Here is an 18,804-nt window from a genome sequence, read left to right as displayed (position 1 = left end):
TGCTTCAGGGCAAACCTGGATCTTCTTGGCACACGTGTAAGAACAGCCCCGGGAGAAGGAGTAGCCAGACCGGTAGACACAGCTCTTCTTGGGGGTGTCCTGGAAATAGGGACAGGCAGGAGGACTCAGGCAGTGGCTTAGGTAGGGGCAAGGCAGTGAATGGGGAGACAGACAGATTACAGGTGTCAGTGGGTGAGACAGGTAAGCAGGATAGCAAAAGGGTCAAGGAAGGACCACGACAGGTAGACCTGAGGAGGAGAAGGTAGGCAGGACTGGCAGCCCGAGGGCCACTGGCCTCAGGTTGCCAGTCTGAGTGAGGCCTCCTCTGGGCAGACCTGGACCCAGGCCTCCTGGCCTCTGGCAGGAGAGCCAAGCGGCCCACGCTGCTCCAGGTTCCCATGCCTGGGTGAGCAGAGCTGGGCCCGGGGAGCGCGGACACCTTGGGCACAGTGAGAGCAGGTGAAGCAGGGACGGAATGTGCTGGGCCCTGCCTCACCTCCAGCTGGTAGCCTTGAGTGCAGCGGAATTTCCGGGTGCAATTTACACATTTCTCCTGAAGGGAAGGAGGGCAGAGTGTCAGGCAGTCCTGAGGCAGGGGCTCCAAACCCACCTTCCCTCCTCTGGGGCGGGCTAACAGCTCTCCCCCCCACCACCGGCCAAGTGTCCCTCCCGCCGGCCAGGCCAGCCAGAGCCTCCAGCTCTTGACCGCCCCTCTGCGCTCCCCAGGCCCCAGCCTCTTACCCGCAGGGCCTCTGCGTGGCTATGCAGGCAGCGGCTTGAGCCCACAGTCAGGACCCCGGACAGGCCAAACAGTGAGCGGCCAGGGGCCTCCAGCACAGGGCCTTCCAGTGGCACATGGTTCACCTCGGGCTGGGGGTTAGGGCAGGAGGCTGAACACCCCCCACCCCATCCCCACCCTCCCCTCAGGGGCTGCAGGCCACGGAGGCGCTCCAGGGCTGGGGTATCTCTGTGGACTGGGGGTCTCCCAGGATGGGAAGTCTCTGGACCAGAGGCTGAGGTGCCCAGGTGGGGGAACTCCAAAGAAAAGGGGTGTTCAAGAGCAGGGTGCCCGGGGCAGGGCCTCCTGTGCTCCCCCACCCCACCACCAACCTGGCCGCTATGGTTGTAGAAGACAAGCCAGTGCGTGGGGCCCAGGAGGGAGTTGCGGTGTCCGCCCCTGCGCAGGGCCTCTGTGGAAAGCGCCTCCCCCAGGATCACATGGTGTCGCACTACGTCCAAGTCCTGGAGGGGGAAGGAGAGGCTCAGGGGCTCCAGGACTCCAGAGTGCCCGGGACGGTGCGTCCCGCCCGCTGTGTCCTTGTCGTGGGATGGGAGGCTCACCCACCCCCCTCAGTGGCCCCTGTCCCGGTGATCTCACCAGGCCGCTGCTGTTGGCCTGGGCCTCCAGAGAGTGGTTGGTTGGCACGAAGATGGTGTAGGCGGTGGCAGCCTCAATCTGGGGTACCAGCCTGTGGCGCTAGGGGCGGGTGCAGGCATCAGGGGTGGGCCTTCTTGCCCTCAATCCTGACCCTGGGGGAGGGTGCCCCCATCCAGGACTCCCCACTCCTGCCGCCCTTACCTGCAGCAGCTCCCGGAAGAGGCGGAAGGCAGGCACTGAGTCCAGCTGCTGTAGCAACCCCTGCCCCCCCAGCACATCCCCTCTCGGAGGCAGTAAGACCTGGCACGGAGCATGGGAGCTGGTCAGTACATCCTTGCCTCTTGGCATGACTAGAAGGTTCCCTGCACACACACCCCTCCAGCCATACCTGACTGAGGACATGTAGGACACCATTGGTGGCAAGGAGGTCAGCCACGTCCACGCTGGCATTCTGCACCCAGACCCTCTGGAAGGCAGCAGGCAGAGCTCAGGGAGACACAGGTAGACACTTAAGAGTGCGTGTAGCACCAACAGAGAGGCTGCTGGGCACAAGGCACCCAACCTGGCCTGGACACCCTCAGACTCAGGACCTACCAGATGGGCACACAGACCCTCACCAGGGCCCATACATGAGGGGGCCAGGTGTGCACATGCAGACAAAGATGAACAGACAAGCCCTGGCAGGGCAGTCACTCTGGCCCAAAGACACCACCCAGCAGCAAATGTGTTCTGAGCACATCCTCTGAGCTCAGCCCTGGGCCGGGCAAGGGGACCCAATCGCATCGCCGGGGACCCTGGGCTGGGAAGCCTATAGCCACTCGAGGCCCCCCTTCCCTGTATGGTCCCCTCTTCTGCCCAAAGTTCACCACGTACCCCACTGATGTTGTGAATCTCCCAGCGTGTGGTGGGGCTCAGGGTGGCTATACTCTGCCCGTCCAGCCGGGCCAGCTCCTCCTCAGACAGGGCGCCCTGGAGAAAATGGGCCCTGAGAGGGCACAGTTCAGGGGGGCCATGGAACCGGGTTAGTGTAACCTACAGAGACCCCTGGAACCGGGCTCCACCCCGAAGTGTGGACACATGCCAGGTTGAGGACCTCTGGGGAGGGGCTGGGTCTCACCCAAAAGCCCCCTCCCGGAGCCCAGCCGTGGCAGCCCACCTGACCAGTTGCGGTAGCATCCTCGGCTGCAGCCAGAAGGCCTGGTCCTCAGGGCTCAGCCTACGGATGGCAGACTCCGAGGGCACCAGGGCTGTGACTCGGCTGTCAGCAGGAAGAGTGATGCCGGCCACCTGTGCACATGGTGTGGGGGGGGACAGGGGGAGTGATGCAGGCAGCCACCACCTGAGATCACTTCCCCCAGCCTCCAGGCCTGCCCCCCACCTCCAGCTCTTAGAGCTGTTATGTGGCCTCCTGGATCTGAGTCCCCAAGCCCAGCATTCCATCCGATCCTACCTTGATCCACTGGTAGAAGATGGAGAAGTGGGCATTTGCCTCCAGCTCCTGAGGGGAGGGAAAAAGCTGAAGTCACCAGTCTAGGGATAGACTTGAGCTCCCTCCCTCCATGACCCTGAGTGCGGCCCCACCCCCGGATTACACAAGAGGACTCCTCCCCAAGCACAGGAAACCACTCACCTGGAAGATGTCTCCGTAGCAGCTGAAGCCATCACCCCCGTAGCCAGGGGGGCATGTGCAGACCCGCTGACCTCCTCCCACTGCCCGGCAGGTGGCCTGGGGTTGGAGGGCAGAGAGACATGGCCTCCACTCAGCACCCATAGGGCAAGCTGGACAGCACCCACCCTCCATCTCTCCGCTCACTCTGGCCCATCCTCCTGCTGTCCTCCTGTCCAGCTACCCATCCCTACCATCTGTCTCTCCCTCTATCCAGTCTGTATTCAAGCTGCTCCTTTGGTGTGCCCGGCCCTGCTCTCCAAGCCAGTGAGCATGTGACGTGAGCTACCCCAACCCATCCTGGCAGATGGGTCAGGGAAGTCCAGGGCTGTGGGAGCATCGGGGAGGCCCCGGACCTCCAGGCGAGGCCTGAGCTGAGGGCAGGAGGAGCTAGCCAGGCCAAAGGTGTGGCGCTGGGAGCACGGGACAAGGGTGGTGAGGGCAGGGGCTGGGATCTTTATAAGGAGGGTGAAAGCTCTGTCCCGTGGGCAAGCAGGTGACAGGGTTTGGATTTCAGGTTGAGAAAGATCCCAATCCTGACCAGAGACAGGGACACTGCTGCGGCCAAGGCCTACCCCTGAAGCCTCCCCTGGGCCTGGAGCCCTCTCACCCCCTCACCAGATCATGGCAGCCACCGTTGCCTGCCCGGCAGGGGTCAATGGGACTGCACACGTAGCCGTCCCCCGCGAATCCCAGCTTGCAGGTGCACTGGCTCTGGAGAGGTTGGGGAGCAGAGAGCCTCATCTCACCAGAAGCATGAAACCCTTTCCTCCTCCACAGCTCAGCTCAGCTCCCGATGGGCACTCCCCTGGGGTGGTCTGCTCAGACCCCAGAGGAGCTTTTCCCAGCCCCACCCTTGGAGGTCCATGTTCTAGATGCAGAGGTTGAGGCCCTGAGGGGAGACTGGCTCTCAGGAAGAATCTGAGCAAGTGATGGCATTGGCAGGGGGGCATCCAGGAGCCTCGGGGCCTCTTTGATCTCAGGCCTGGGCCCAGCCAGGCTGTTGATGTCTGCAGTGTGGGCAGGTTTTACCAAGACCAGCCCCAGGGATGGCCGCTCGGATCCCCCTCCAACCCCGCCACTCTGCTTGGCTGCTCTGATCCTTCCCGCTAAATGCCAGTGTCCTTGGGCTTGTCCACACCTCAGGTGAGTGACTAGTAAGACTCTCCAGATCTCAGTTGCCCTTCTTTGCACGATGGGGGCATCTGCAACTGCTTATTCCACCCTCAGTTCTGAACTTTAAAGCTCCTGATGGAGTTCGCAGCTCCAGCTCTCAGGCCCATCTGAGTGTCACTGCTGAGATCCCACGGCTGGTGGTCCAGACAATCATGGGGCAGGAGTCAGGGAGCCCCACGGATCCCTGCATAAGCCTGGGCCACACAGAGGCTGACCCTGAAGCAGCCAGGCCTGGCCTCCCAACTTGCATATTAGATTCTTCAACGCCAGCCAGTCCTCGGGCTCACCAGGCCTGACGTGCTTCACGTGGAAGATTCCAGATTCTGAGATCCTGTGACTGGAGTCTGAGACTCCAAAATTCCAAGAGCTGGATTTCCATGAGTCTAAAAATTTGGGGATGTCACTCTCTTTGGGCAGCTGTCTCTTCTTGCTTTGCTCAATACTGAATTCCTAAATCTAGAACAGCAACTAGCATGTAACAAGTGCCTGGTGACATGTGGGAAACCAGTGAGTGGGTGAATGAGCTAACTATCAGAAGGCAATGGCCCCAGTGGCCCGTAAGAGCAGAGAACTCATTGATTCTCAGTTATGAGAGTCCTCATCCCTGAGACACAGGAGCCACGGTCTTCTGACTTGGAAAAAATGCTGCCTTAGACCGGCACTCGAACACGCCTTCCTTTAAAACTACTGCAACCTTCGCATTGCTTCCAGCACCCGTCCACTGCTTCCAGATTGTACAACTCAACATTTCAGAACTAGATTCTCATTTGTGTCTGAGGTTTGAGACCCTGAGCTTGAGTTCTTAGACACTGCTAGAGTCAGATGGGCTAGGGGGAAGAGTCCCCCAGGATGGAGACCCCCACCCTGCTCTCTCGAGGCCGGCCAAGCCTCACCTGCCCGGGTCCCACATAGCTGCAGAGGGCGTCAGCATGGCAGCCACCTCGTACATCCAGCTCACACTCGTCGATGGCCACGCAGACACGACCGTCCCCACTCCAGCCCTTGTGGCACGTGCAGTGGTGGGTGCCTGGGGCCCCAGGGACACACTCAGCCTGTGAGAGCCACGGATAAATGACTCAGGGCTGCAGGGTGGCAGGCTGAGGGCAAGGGAGTCCCACCTCGAGCCCGTGGGTCAGGACTTCAAGGAAAGGGCCAGACTCACATTCTCCGAGCATCCACCACGGTCTGGGCGAGAGCAGGGGTTGCTGGGTGTGCAGGAGAAGCCGTCACCCTCAAAGCCATCGAGACAGAGACACCTGGGGGTGGGAGATGGTGAATGAGGAGCCTCCAGTAAGCCTCTGAAAGCTGTGAGCAAACTGACAAGTGCAGTCACAGACGCAGCAGAGAGGAAGCGCACGTCCTCACCTGGCAACATCCCCCTGGTTAACGCAGCGGGCATGCGGGTGGCACTGCTGGGCCTGTTCTGTGGGCCCACAGATCCCTGTGGACTCGTTGCAGAAGCGGCCACTGAAGCCCGGGGCACATGTGCCACGCTGGCACACCCCCCCACTGCCCGGACGGTTGTCACATAGACCGTGGACACAGCCGCAGTCTGCAGGGAGGAGATGGAGCAGGGAAACTGAGGCTGAGGCAGGGCTGGCTGGGAGCCAGGATGCAGTTGGGCAATGCTGGGAATGGGGCAGCCGGAATAGATTTGACTGCAGGGTCAAAATCAGGTCATCCCAGACTCGGGAGGGAGGAAGAAATGAGAGGGGGGCATTCATTGCTTTCAGTCACCCTATTCTAGCTGCCCTGCTCCCAACACCACCATCGGAAAGTTCTTCTGTATGTCTGACCTAAATCCTGCATGCTGTAGGTTAAACTGTGGCTCTCTTCCAGGCATGGGTAAAAGAGACATCTACTCTTGTGTTTCCAAAACCTTCTCCATAACCTCTGGACTGAACCCTTCTTCCTGAGGTTCTATTTCCCTTCTTGGGAGTCCCCAGCCCCACTTCCAAGAGACCCTTTTTCTCCCTGGCAGGTGGCCTAGGCCAGGATCACCCACCTTGCCGGCACTGGTCTCCATGCTTGTTTGGGTTGGAGCAGATGTGGCAGGCGATGCCCTTGTAGTCTGGGAAGCAGAGGCAGGCCCCACTGCCCTGGACTCCATCACTGCACTGGGGGTGGGCAGGAGGCAAGAGCAGTCACGGGGAGGGGATTATCCACATTCTCTTCCCTAACATCCCTTCTCTCCACAGGCTGTGAGCTCCTGCTCCCCCTAGAAGACCTCCTGCTGGAAGAGACCTTCCAACTCACTGATGCTGCCAAAGAACTAGCCCCTAAAAGGCACCTGGCCCTGGAAGCTTCATGGGTGACTTCTGCTTAACCTAGAAACACATAACTCCTGTGCTCCTCCACAGCCAGGTGCTAAAGCAATCGTGATATTACAAAATGGCAAAAATACAACACACACAAAAAACTACTGACAAATAGCCCTTATGAAAATAGATGTAACAATCTAAGTAATTGATTCTAATTAAAATAAACATAATTTGGTCCAACTTCCACTGCCTCGATGTGAAGAACCCAATACCAGAGAGAGGCAGGCTTTGCTCAGACATACAGCCAGTCACCGGCCAACTCAGAAAGGAGCCCCTATCTCCCCCACACCTCACTCCAGGGCAGGAGGGGACTCACGTTGCCTTTGCCATAGCAGGGGTTGGAGAAGCCCCCAGGACACTGCACACAGTCAGGCCCAAAAAACCCTTTGCAGCAGCCAGGTTTCTGTAAGAGAGAACACATCTGAGGGTCCATCAGGAGCCACGTCGACCCCGTGGCCCAGGTTGCTTCTGCTCCCTGGTGCCATGTCTAGAGCAAGGGGGTGGGCGAGGCCCCTCTGTGACACCTTTTCCACCATTAGGATGCAGCACAGCCTCTGAGGATGGCAGACCACCCAGCCCCAACCTGGGGGCTCCAGAGGAGAAGCAAGTGCCCCAGATCCCTAGGGAGCAAGTGCCCCATGCCCAGGCTCACCAGGATGGTCTGATTGCAGTAGTGGGCGCAGCCCTTCTTCAGGACGTTCAGCCCAGTAGGGTCATGGATGTAGACACACTCCTCAGGGGAGATGTCCTGGGTGGGCCGTGCCAGGCTGGTCAGCAGGCAGGGGTCTTGGGCCGGCCCCCTTCACCAGGCAGCCCTGGTCAAGGGACCTTGGCCCCCTGGGCCCGGCACCTCCCCTGTCAGTGGGGCTGAGCCTCCAGGTCCAGCTGAGCCTCCCAGCCCCACTTCCCCACCCTGACCCAGGGCAGAAACCTCACGGGGCAGTCAGGAGTCAGCCCTGAGAGCTGGGCCAAGGGATGCTCACCAGCTTCACGCTGTTGGGGGGGCACATGCTGGTGTTCAGGGCTTGGCAGTCCACACAGGAGCCCTGGGCAGGGTAGGGGGAGGAAGGGAGAAGGGTTAGTCATGGTTTATTTATTTAGCAAACCCTAAGAAAGAGGCACTCAGCCAAGGCCTGAGGTATGAGAAAGAGTCACCACAGGAGGGCCAGAGGATGGTGTTCCAGGCAGAGGGAAGAGCAAGGGCAAAGGCCCCGCGGCGGCAGAGCTCAGTGTGAGAGCATCACAGATTTGGGCAGGGAGGCTGGGAATAGGGCTGTAGATGCGTGAGTGACGGCAAAGGGACCATCAGGAGGACTGCTGAGGGCTGGGTGTGGGGCGTCCAGGTGAAAACTGGGGCCAGCGCCCGAGCCCCAAAGCCACCCACTCATTTGAGGAGACCTAGAAAACGGTACCTCTCCCTTGGAAGATGACCCCGACCCAAGCAGCGCTGGGGTCCCGTGCGCTTACCGCCACGACCTTGTGCTGCTCTTCGTTGCAAAGCTTGGGCAGGATGGGCAGGATGGTCGGGGGCAGCAGGATGCCTTCCAGCATGTGGATGACGCCGTTGGCAGCCAGCACGTCCACTCTCCGTAGGGGTACCCCCTCAGGTCCCAGCAGGATGCGCCCCTGTGGCGGAGCCCAGCATGCATCCTTGGCCCAGTCCCCGCCCCTGCACTCAGCACACTTTCAGAAGCCCAGCCTGCCAGCCACCTCTTCACCCGCTCCCTGGCAACATCTCTTGCTCTGGCAGAACCGCTCCAGCCTCTGCACCCTGACCCACATGGTTTCTGTCACGTGGAGCCCCTCCCCCTGCCCATGTGCTCACCCTCCTCCTCTTTGGAGCCCTCCCAGCTTGTTGGGCCCCAGGAGAGGGATTTGATCTGTGCCTGCTCCCATATGACCCTCCACCAGGGCATGCCCACCGCAGGGCTCGGAGCATGAAGCCGGGTCCGAAAGAGGCTTGACACCTGGCTGGTCATCACCAGCCCCTCCACCGGTCCATCCCTGGTACTCATGGAGCTCACCTCCTCCGAGATATTCACAGCCAGGACCTGATTTGCCATGGTGAGGACCCGGCCCTTGGAGATGAGCTTCTCAACAGTCAGCTGGGATGGAGAAGAGAGTGGCCTTAGGCCAGGCACTAGCCACACCATTGGGCCACACCCAGTCCTGCCCAGGTGACTCGCAGCTACCACCTTGGTCCCCAGGCTCTCCTCTGTCCTGTAGAGTCCAGATGGGCGGGGAGGGGAGAAGGGGCCCCCCGGAAGACCGGAATCTGCAGACAAACCCTCTGACAGCCCACTGGCAGGTGTAAGCCAGCCACTCTCCCAGAGGACCTCTCACCTGGCCGTGGCTATAGACATGGTACCTCACCAGCTCCTGCAGTTTGGAGAGACCCTGGCAGGAAAGAGAGGGCTTGGATGCTAGAGGCTCTGAGCCTGTATCCCTGGCCCCTTCTCCCCGACAAGCTTACCGCTGTGAAGAGGTAGACCAGGCGGCCGTCCCGCAAGCCATCCACTGCCTCATTGCTGGGGGCAAAGACTGTGAAGGGCCCAGGGCCATCCAGGAAGGAGGGCAGCCCACAGTTCTGTGGCAGTGAGAAGGAGTCTCAGGGGGTTCTGTGGCCAACCCTTACCTCTAAATCCTGCCTGGGCCCTGCTGCCCTTGGTCTGCAGGGAACACCCACCAAAAGTAAGTGGGTGACATTGGCAATGGGTTCATGCTACCACAGAGCCTCAGGATTCTGATGGGCAGGTTCCAGGATCGGGGTGTGGGCAAAGGCCCGTCCTACTCCAGAAGCCCAGATCACTGTGGGGCAGATTCTGGGTAGTGAGGGGTCCTGGGACAAAAGATCAGATGGGCGAGGACCTTTTGCCCAGACTCACCTCCAGGATGGTTTCAAACCGGGTGAAGGCCTCAGTGGAGGCAAGGATCTGGCCGATTGTCCTCTGTAGGAAGGGATGAGCATGAGGGCCCCAGAGGGGAAGGAGCTCTGCTCCAGCCCTGCCCAGAACTGCCCCGCCCCCCTCTCCGAACTCAGTGCGGGTCAGAGGCCACGCAGGGGCACAGGGCGGTGGGAGGGGAAGGCACTAGCTTACCTTGGGGTCCTCCGGGAGCTCTGGTGGGGGCTGCCACCGCAGGGCAGTGACCACGTGGAAGATGCCATTGGCTGCTGGGTAGTTGGCCTTGTGGATGGTGAATGTCTGCTGGGGCTGGTCTTTGTACTTGTAGGTGTATTTCTGCTGAGACATGAGACCTCTGGCTCAGACTCCAAACACCCACTCCTTGTCCTGAGGCTCTATCCCACCTCCACACCTTTTCCCGGGCTGTTTCCCACCTATGACTCCTCTGGTCCCCGGGCTGAGGTCCCTGCTTACCCTGAAGCGGCCGAAAGTGACCGTGATCTCCTGTCCAGCCAGTGTCCACCACCTGCGTGTAGGCTGGGTTCCTGACTCCTCCAGCATGTGCTGCCCTGCGATGATGTGCTGTCTGCAGAGCTGCTGGGCAAGGGATGCCTGTGGGCACAAGGGGACAGGGGTGCCGAGTGGGCCCAGGGCAGGGCAGGCAGTCCTCTTCAGGGACCGTTGCCCAAGCAACGGAGGGGACAGGAGGCCTCCCAGGCCTCAGACCCCTAGAGTGTGCACTGGGGACACTCTCAGGGCCCTGAAGCCTAGGGCAGGGTCCAGGGAGGAGGCCCACTCCTCAATAGGCAGGGGCTCACGTTCATGGTCCTAGAGGATATGGACGGTGCCAGCACGGTGAATGGGCCCGATGTGCTGAGGATCTCCCGGCAGCCCTGGTCTGGGGGCAGGAGAGGGTGTATCAGAATGGGTCTGGGAGGCCCTCAGCCATCAGTCCTGGGTTTTGGAGAGTTGAGGTTGGGGGGTGGGGGCGGCGTTGGGTCTAGATCTAGGGTAAATGGGGACATCAGGATCTGGGGGGGGTAGCTCCCACCTCCATCATGCACCCCACCACAGTCCATTCTCTGCTTCCACAGCTCTTGGGCAGAGAAATAAGGCATCTCTGGAGAGTCTGCCAAGGATGCTGGGTGCAAGGGGCGGGGTCTCAGGCAAGTGGCGGGGGTCACACACCCAGCATGGCAAAGGCGACTCTCAGCCGCAATAACGTCATGCTCGTCTGGCTGGCCTTCTGCACCTCGTGGAGTAGGTGTCCGTAGCAGGCACGCCCATCTCCCACCTCGCCGTCCTTGCACACACAGCTGGGGGCATGGGTAGAACTGGTCAGGGCGGGGGCGTGGCCAGGTCCCCCTCCTGGCCCTCACCCACCAACCCCACAGAGCCCTTGAGGTGCACACGGGCACAAACTTGCCCCTGCCAAGCCCACCCTCTCTGCTCTGGCCCTGGTGCCCATCCCAAGGCGCCTGTGCTCACCTGGTCTTTCCATCAGGGGTCACCTGGCAGGTGGCTGACCGGTCACAGGAGTAGGGGAAGCAGTAGGCAAAGCAGCCCGCGGAGGCATTGCGGTTGGTGCTGACCAGGCCTGGCTTACATGAGCAGGAAGCCTGGCCCACCCGGAGGGGAGGGAGGACGACACCACATCCGTGAGAACCGTGGCATCTGCCACACCCACAGAGCTCTGCTGGGTCCTCACAGCCACCGGCCCAGAAGCGGGTTGTCATGCTCTTCCCATTTAACAAATGGGGCAGCTTAGGCTCCTAGGAGGCCCGCGATTGTCCCACAGCCCATGCGAGCTGGGGGACCGCAAGGCAGGCCCAGCCCAGGGCCCCAGCTCACCTGGCCTGGCCTCTTGTACAGACATAAGGTGGAGTTGCTGGGGCAGCCGCCGTTGTTGGTGGTGCATGGGTCCTGGGGCAGACACACCGTTCCGTCCCCATGGTAGTTTTCAGGGCAGCGACACTGTGCCTGCCCCCTGGGGCTCACGGAGCACTGGGCAACTGGGGAGCAGGGTGACGGCTGGCAGGGGTCAGGGGCTGCCGGGGCAGTGGAAAGAGCCCAAGTGAGACGAGCACCCAGGAGGCCCATCTCCTCCACAGCCTCTATCCAGGCTGGCCCAGGGATGGGGTGAACAGGCTGATCTAGACCTTGGGGACAGGCCCTATTTCCCTCCCTCAGGGAGAGTTCTCCCTCCCTGTAAAAGGCCAGATTGTACTTGCTGGTTTAAAAGGATGCTCACCCTGAGCTGGGGCTCCTAGCCTCTAGATCCCAGACTTACCTAGGCATTCGCCGCCCTGCTGGGTGTGGCCAGGCAGGCAGCTGCAGGTAGGGGTCTCTGCAGAGCACTGGGAGTTCTGAGGACAGTTCAGGGCCTGGCAGACCGGGAGCTCTGAGTGGAGAAAGGAGAGTTATCACAGCAGCTCAAAGTCCCAGGTTGGGAAGGAACACAGGAGTGAAGATGCTATGTCAAATTTGCTGTGTGACCCTGGCCAGGGCCCCATCCTCTCTGGGCCTCTGGGCAGTGAAGGTTTCAGATGACACCCCCTCCCCTGAGAGAGGCTGCAGGCAGAGGTCCTGCTGAGGCTCAGGCCCCATCCTTCACCCAGTCAGCCTTTCCTGCTCTGGCCACTAAAGACTGGCTACCCCAGCAGCTGCTCACCTTGGTCACAGTGGGGTCCAGTGAATCCAGCAAAGCACAGGCAGCTTCCATCCCCGAGTGGCCCATGGCGGCACACGCCATGCACACAGCTGCAGACTGGGAGGGATACACATGGACAGGTGGGACCCCAGCCTCAGCCAGGGGCACACAGGGACGTCGAGTCCCTGCCCTCTGCATCTCCAGAACTCAGCTCCAGCAGGCACAACCTCAAAAATACAGAATTGTGGTGCAGGACCAGAGGGGTGGTGGGAGCCCAGGGCAGGCACCTGTGCTAGCTAGGAGGTTCAAGGAAGGCTTCCTGGAGGAGGCCTTCAAGAACAGCATGGGCAGGGGCTAGAGGTGTGATAAAGCAAAGCTCATGTTCCTAGAAGGGATGTGTGAGGCTGAGCAGCTGGGAGGGAGTCTGGTAGGGGCTGGCTGTAGGGACCAGGTCCCCACTGGCCCCCAAGTGGACATCGGCCCCGCCCCCTGCCTGGCCAGCACTCACCTGACTGGCAGTCAGGGCCGAAGCGGTTGGGGTCTCTACACTCCTGGCAGGCTGAGCCACTGAAGTTTTCCTGGCAGAGGGAGGCACCAAGTCAGTGCAGCCCCTCCACTGCCCCCACCCCAGCCCCACCAGGCCCTTACCTGGCACACGCAGGTCCCGTTCCTGTCTATGCCATCCAGGCAGGTCCCGTGGCTGTTACATGGGGTCTCAGCACCCCCAGGGCACTCTGTGGACCCCCCCGCCACACAGAACTCAGCTCTGCCCCAAGAACTCTCAATTTACCTGACCCCAGCAGCTCTGGGCAGCCCCAGACTTGGTCCCTCCCCTGGGGCAGCCAGAGCCAAGAGGCCCAGCTGTCCATTAAATGAGCCAGTGGAAGGGGAAGGCAGGTGGGTTGAGGCATGAGGAGCAAGGCTGGGACCCTCCCCCATACCATAGCACTGGGACCCCCAGTAGCCAGGGCAGCAGGCCTTCTGCACCACGTCCTTCGAGCACTCCACGCTGCAGCCGCTCACAGACAACAAAGAGTCCCCCAGCTGGACCTCGTATCTGGGGACCAAGGATGGGCAGGGTGATGGGAGGGGCTCCCCCAGCAGCCTCCAGCCCAGCCTCCCCACACTGGGTTCTGTTACTCTTGGTCCCCCGACCCCTTCCCGCCTGGCCCTGAGCTGAACACAGGGCCTGGTCCATAGTAGATGCTCAATAAACAGCACTTGCCCTGCATTCTTACTCCTTCCTCCCTGCTTATCTCTGTCCCAATGGAGGGGCCAACAGACATGTGGATGAATGAGTCCCTGCCCTCAATCCCCAGGCCTGCCAGGCCCTCCCGGTCCCCTGCCATCCCACAGGATACCCCTGGAAGCAAGCAAGGGTAGAGTGGGGGTCCGCACCGGCAGTCCTGTGAGATCTTCTCCGGGAACTCCCGAAGCCAGCCCGAGGGACACACCCGCTTCTTGATGGCAGGGCACGGGGTGCAGGGTATGTGAGTGACAAACCTGGTCTTCATGTCGCAGCGTCTGGACTGTACCTGGGCATGGGGAGGGTTTGGAGTGAGGGACCTGAACCCTGCACACAGCCCTGACGCTTGATCGCAGCGAGGCCTAGCACCCCTCTCCAGGTCCTGGTTTCCCATCTGTTCATTGGGGAGGCAGTGAGAACAGGGAAGGCCCTGAGTCTGGGGGAAACCGGCCTGTCACAGGCTGTCCCTGCCACAGTGTGTCTCTATGTCCACAGCCATACACCTCTGCCCGGGGGCCTGGAGGCACACCCAGAAGCCTCAGAGTCTCTGCCTTCTGACACAGAGCATCTGACCCTCTTGTTCCACCCTGGGTGATTCAAAGGAGGAAACTGAACCCCATCAGGGTGGCCCTCGCCTGTAGCCACCCAGGAACTTTAACCTAGACTCTCAAGCTAGTGCTCATTCACCCCTTTCATTTAAACATAAACACTAAATGACAGGCTGACACTGTTGGGGAGGAGAACACAGTTGACGCCATCCTCCATCCCCTGGGCACAGGCAGGATGAGAGCTTCAGCCATGCGCCATGGGGCTGGCCCTCCAGTTGTCACTCTGCTCTGAGCACGTCCCCACCTCACTCCCAAATGACCCCCTCGGCCAGCCCAGGGCCCTCTCTGGTGCCCTGCGGTCAGAGACCCAGCAGCCAGCCCCATGCCCGAGGCCAGCCCGTGTGAGCAGGCGTGTGGGAGGGGGTCTGAGTTTGGGCCAAGCAGTCACATTCCCTGAGCCCTGGTCCAGGCCTGGCCCACAGCCCCACACGCCAGCCGGGACCCAGGGGTCCACTGCCCATCACTGGATGGGCAGTGCTGGGAGTGAGAGAACTGAGAAGACCCAGGCTGGAGGCCCAGGTGGCTTCCTGGGGAGGTGACAATTGAGTTGGGACCTGAAGGATGCATGAAAATTGGTCAGGGTCACTGCTCCTAGCAGAGGGGACAGGAGAGGCAAAAGTCATGAAGTGGGAAGAAGCAAACGGCCATGTGTGATGAGGCAGAGACAGGCAGAGAAGAGGCTGGAGAGGGGCTGGGGCCAGGCCAGGCCAGTGAGGGGAGGTGGAGTCCGGAGCAGACCCAGGACTCGTTTATGTTTTAAATGGGCCCTCTGGCTGCTGCATGGAGAACAGAGGTGGGGGCAGGAGAAGAGATGGTCACCTGAGAGCCAAGAAAGCCCTAGGCCTGCAGTCCACTCGCTGGCCTGTCACAGCTCCCCCAAGTCCACCATCAGTGGGGCTACCATTACGGCAACGAAGTCCCAATAACCTACAGCACTGGCCCTGGAGGAATGGAAGCTAAACTCTTGGTTGTCAGTGGGAGAAAAGACCACAGCAAAGTGCATTTTGATGAGGAGAGCTTTCAGGGGCTTGGGGCATGGCCTGGAGAAGCTGAGAAGTTCTCATCTTAAAGAGTGCTGAAATGTATAACTGATTCACTTTGTTATAAAGCAGAAACTAACACACCATTGTAAAGCAATTATACCCCAATAAAGATGTTAAAAAAAAAAGAAACAAAAAAGTGCTGAACACAATGTGCTCCAAAAGGGAGTAAACCCAGAACATCTCTTTCCTAGAACACATCACAGATGTGTGGCTCTCAAAGCCCGAGAAAAGGAGAAATAGTGCCTCAATCCTTTCTGGTGTACATGAAGGCCCCAGGGCCTCTCCCAGCTGCTGTGATTTGGCCTTTTCCGCTCCTGCCTCTGTGGTCTGCAAAGAGGGAAGTTGCTGCGGGCGGCCTCAGCCCGAGCTGTGGGGCTGGATGTTGTGGTCTCATTCCCCAGCCTGAGGCTCGGTCTTTGCTGAGCCAGGGAGCGACTAGGAAGTTGGGTAATTTCAGGGCCAGGCAGCTGCTGGCTCAGGGCAAAGGCTCTGCAGGTGGTGGGCTCCCCTGAGGGCCACCTGGCCAGCCAGACACAGCTGCCAGCGTCAGCGCAATGGCCCAGGGACCAGTTCTCAGAGCAGCCCTGGATAAGGGCTCAGGGGCAGTGAGACAGCACTGTCCTCACTCTTGGGCAGAGGGGGAGGTCCTGTCAAGTGGGGGGTGAGTCACAAGCACGGGAGGAAGCTGGAGCCTTGTGGCTGGTGGTGGGGTGGACACTCATTCACGAGCTGTTATATCTGTAACTGTGTGATGGATGGATAAACCAGCGGACAAGTCACACTTCTCTCTGGGACCTCACCGGAAGTGGGCATGCAGGCCCCCTCTGCCTGGTGGCGTGGAAGGAGCATCAGCCCCAGCCGACAATCTCGCTACTGGTCCCGTTGGGTGGAGTGAGGCTGGATTCCAGCCGAGTGCTGAATCAGATTCCCTTCTTCCCTAGGGCACCTCGGGACCCGTCTGAGCCAGGCGGGTGCTGCTCCCCTCCCTGTCCTAATCCAGAACTGATTTTGCAATGTTTGCATCCCATAGAGACACTGCTGGGGAAGTTGAGGAGACACGAGGTGTTAGCCTGTTGTGAGAAGGTGGAAGAAGTTCCCTCAAGCTGGGCCCAGGGCCCAGAACCCAAACTCCCTCAGATGGGAAGGGACCTCCCAAACTACTTCCCCCTGCCCAAGATCAATGCTCCTCTCCCTTCAAACCCCAGCTTGAGACCACAGGCTTCACCTGCACCAGCATACACCTAGCAGAGGAGGCACTTGTGAAAGACTTGAATAGACAGGTGCTAAGCCCCCTCCTCCAGGAAGCCTTCTCTGCCTCTACTGCCTGAATCTTCCTGTGTTTGAGTTCTGCTCCTCACTAGCTATGTGACCCAGAAGTCATCCCTTCCCCTTAGAGCCTCGGTTTCCTAATGTTTACAGTGGATCTCGTGCTACACAAGGTGCCGGTAGTGCTGAGGGACTGAGGGTGAGTGAGAGGCCAGCGTCGCTGCGTCCCTGACAAGAACCCCCAGGGCCCTCTTCCCTGGCCCAGGAGGTCTGAGCCCCAGCCCCAGAAGGCAGACTTAGAGGTGGTCTGTGACAAGGAAAAACTCCCAGGCTGAGGCCCCTCATAGACCCCTGTCACAAGAACATAAGGAGGTGGCCTTCGAAATTCCCTTGCATTGTACACATGGGGAAACCGAGGCAGGGAGGGAGCAGGAACCACCTGCAGGGCTCAGCACAGCCTGAAACCCTTGGCTCTTCCACCATCACTGTCACTTTTTCAACCTCAGATCTGCCCGTTCCCAACCCTGACTTGGCCCTGAAGCTGGTGAGGCCCCTCACCAGACCACAAGGCCGATGAGAGCAAGCCCCAGGGTAGCACAGGGCCTGGGTCCCTGTCCTGGCTCTGCCTGGCAGTGGGATCCTGGGCAAGTCCTTTTCCTCTCGGGACCTCAGTCTGCCTGTTAGTGATTTGGGGACAGTAGCAGCTGCCCCAAGAGAACTTGGCCTCACAGGAAAGGGTCCTTCACCTGGAGGCAGGCCCCAGCCAGGTGACTGTCTCCAGGCCTAGGGTGGGAGGCTCTCACAGAAACTCCAGTTGGGAAAATGTCCCTACTATAGGGCTTGGGTGGATCTGCAGACAGGCATCCCAAAGGGGGCTTGTGCATGTGGACCTGACAGCCACACACTGGGACCATCGGCTCCTCCCTCATGGCCAGATGGGGAACCGCAGATGGCGGTCTGGAGCGTGGCTCTGGAGTTGGACCAACCTGTCTCTATCATCCTTGGGTTTTGGCTTCCTCAAGCGGAGAATAACAGGGCCCACTGCTCAGGGGCTGGGATGGCTTGAGGGGATGATGCTGGGTGTGCCCAGGGCTGTGCACTTGAACAGCAGCTCTTAGGCTTGAGGGCATTATTGTTGGCTGCTGTTTGCCCAGAGGGACTGGGGGTGAGTAGACCTCATTCTGCCTCTGGGCACACACACATGCACACACACCCAGCACGCCTACACATGGTCCACGTGAACCTCTCAGTTTGTCAGCCCTGCGAGGGTTGGGGGTGATCACATCTCCCATCCCCAAGCCAGGGCCACAGAGACACCGGGCCTCAGTCCGGGCAGGGGGATGGGCCCGGCTCTGTATACCCTACCCTCAGGCTGGGGAGACCTGGGACGGCTGCCCACACCCCCCGGCTGGCTAGCCGGACACAGAGGGGCAAGCTGACACATCCCTGCCACCCCAAGCAGCGAGACACAGACCTCAGCCTGGGGAGGTGGGCACAAGAGCCCAGCCCTCTGTCCAGCTCAGAGAAGGTCAGACAAGAACCAGCTGCCCTGTGTCCCCAGCCCCGTGCGTGATCCATGAGCGCTCCCTCCCTGCTCCTACTACTGGCTGGGAGGGCCTGGATGTCATGCCCCCCACGACCGGCTCACACTCACCTTCTGCCCCCCGATGAAGCTGAAGCCTGCCAGGCAGAGGACCAGCAGGCAGAGCAGGAGGTGGTCCCGGGGCCCTGCCATGGCTGGTGGTGGCTGGCGGGCACGCTGTCCAGGACAGAACTGGGGCAGCCGGCACGGAGAATGAGCTCTAGGAGGCAGGCACAGGGCGGGCAGGCAGGACAGGGAGGGCGGGCGCTTTAAAAGCAGCCGGGAGGCCCCGCCAGCTCACCCCCACAGGAACCCGCCAGGATTTCCTCCTGCGTATCAGCAGCCTGCAGGCGGAAGGGAAGGTGCTGGCCACTGACCCCTGCATGGACGCCTGGGCCCAGCTTGGGGCTTCCTGGCCCGGGACCCTCCTCCTGGCGTCAGCCTCCAAGCCCACCATTAGCCACAAGCCTGGGGTGTTTCAGAGGTTGTGAAGCACACTCAGGAGCAGATGCAAACAACTCCCCAACCCCAAGTACCTGCAAGCCCAGCATGTTTCATTCAGAAGCTCTGGGGGGTTCTGGTGCCTGGGGGAGAGGGCAGCCTCTGAATCAGGTTCGTCTGCCTCTACCTTTCCAGCTGCTGAGGGCACGTGCAGGCCTCCGACTCCCTGCTAAGTGGACAGTCATCAGGCTGCTCCCCCTCACCTGCCCTGCTCGGCCTCCACTGCCCAGGATCCCCATCCCCCATGTGTCCCTGCGCCGCCCTTCTCGCCCAGAGAGGCCTCCCTGCTGCCAGTAGCCCTCCCTTCCCAATGCATTCTCCACTCAGCCCTGAGGCTTGCCCCCTGTGCCCCGCATCCCTGTCCACAGCAGGCCAGCCTCTCTGACCCGGCTGCCTGCTCTCCACACCCCCAACTCTGTTCCACCACAGGCTTTTCTACTCCATAACCACAGAGCGAGCTCCCT

At 60.5% G+C, this 18,804-nt stretch overlaps 1 protein-coding gene across 4 annotated transcripts in view; it reads right to left on the bottom strand.

Moving 5' to 3' along the window:
* Positions 1–18,804, bottom strand: part of STAB1 (stabilin 1) — a 27,691-nt gene extending 8,887 nt beyond the window's left edge. Inside the window, exons 1-37 of one of the 4 annotated variants that reach the window (XR_003435832.1) lie at positions 17,912–18,804; positions 13,493–13,629; positions 13,036–13,151; positions 12,743–12,828; positions 12,603–12,672; positions 12,116–12,211; positions 11,735–11,845; positions 11,296–11,492; positions 10,933–11,063; positions 10,633–10,760; positions 10,263–10,342; positions 9,919–10,056; positions 9,640–9,780; positions 9,427–9,489; positions 9,015–9,128; positions 8,885–8,938; positions 8,566–8,646; positions 8,009–8,167; positions 7,525–7,587; positions 7,194–7,289; positions 6,858–6,944; positions 6,226–6,337; positions 5,586–5,772; positions 5,383–5,476; positions 5,114–5,272; positions 3,663–3,758; positions 3,009–3,104; positions 2,829–2,876; positions 2,535–2,665; positions 2,252–2,363; positions 1,767–1,844; positions 1,580–1,678; positions 1,379–1,477; positions 1,111–1,242; positions 742–870; positions 497–553; positions 16–99 (exon numbers count right to left, since the gene is read on the bottom strand). Coding sequence is in view for 2 of the 4 variants with exons in the window: in XM_027121022.1 (XP_026976823.1) it covers positions 16–99; positions 497–553; positions 742–870; positions 1,111–1,242; positions 1,379–1,477; positions 1,580–1,678; positions 1,767–1,844; positions 2,252–2,363; positions 2,535–2,665; positions 2,829–2,876; positions 3,009–3,104; positions 3,663–3,758; positions 5,114–5,272; positions 5,383–5,476; positions 5,586–5,772; positions 6,226–6,337; positions 6,858–6,944; positions 7,194–7,289; positions 7,525–7,587; positions 8,009–8,167; positions 8,566–8,646; positions 8,885–8,938; positions 9,015–9,128; positions 9,427–9,489; positions 9,640–9,780; positions 9,919–10,056; positions 10,263–10,342; positions 10,633–10,760; positions 10,933–11,063; positions 11,296–11,492; positions 11,735–11,845; positions 12,116–12,211; positions 12,603–12,672; positions 12,743–12,828; positions 13,036–13,151; positions 13,493–13,629; positions 17,912–17,992 (3,942 nt within the window). In the remaining 2 variants the exon portion in view is untranslated. The remainder of the gene's footprint in view (positions 1–15; positions 100–496; positions 554–741; positions 871–1,110; positions 1,243–1,378; positions 1,478–1,579; positions 1,679–1,766; positions 1,845–2,251; positions 2,364–2,534; positions 2,666–2,828; positions 2,877–3,008; positions 3,105–3,662; positions 3,759–5,113; positions 5,273–5,382; positions 5,477–5,585; positions 5,773–6,225; positions 6,338–6,857; positions 6,945–7,193; positions 7,290–7,524; positions 7,588–8,008; positions 8,168–8,565; positions 8,647–8,884; positions 8,939–9,014; positions 9,129–9,426; positions 9,490–9,639; positions 9,781–9,918; positions 10,057–10,262; positions 10,343–10,632; positions 10,761–10,932; positions 11,064–11,295; positions 11,493–11,734; positions 11,846–12,115; positions 12,212–12,602; positions 12,673–12,742; positions 12,829–13,035; positions 13,152–13,492; positions 13,630–17,911) is intronic. The other 3 variants (XR_003435831.1, XM_027121022.1, XM_027121023.1) reach the window with 3 other exon arrangements.

The sequence above is a fragment of the Aethalodelphis obliquidens genome, unplaced genomic scaffold (genome assembly GCF_003676395.1).
Source record: "Aethalodelphis obliquidens isolate GAN/ISIS:26980383/991018 unplaced genomic scaffold, ASM367639v1 scaffold22, whole genome shotgun sequence".
NCBI lineage: Eukaryota > Metazoa > Chordata > Mammalia > Artiodactyla > Delphinidae > Aethalodelphis > Aethalodelphis obliquidens.
This window is presented reverse-complemented; position numbering and strand designations above follow the sequence as displayed.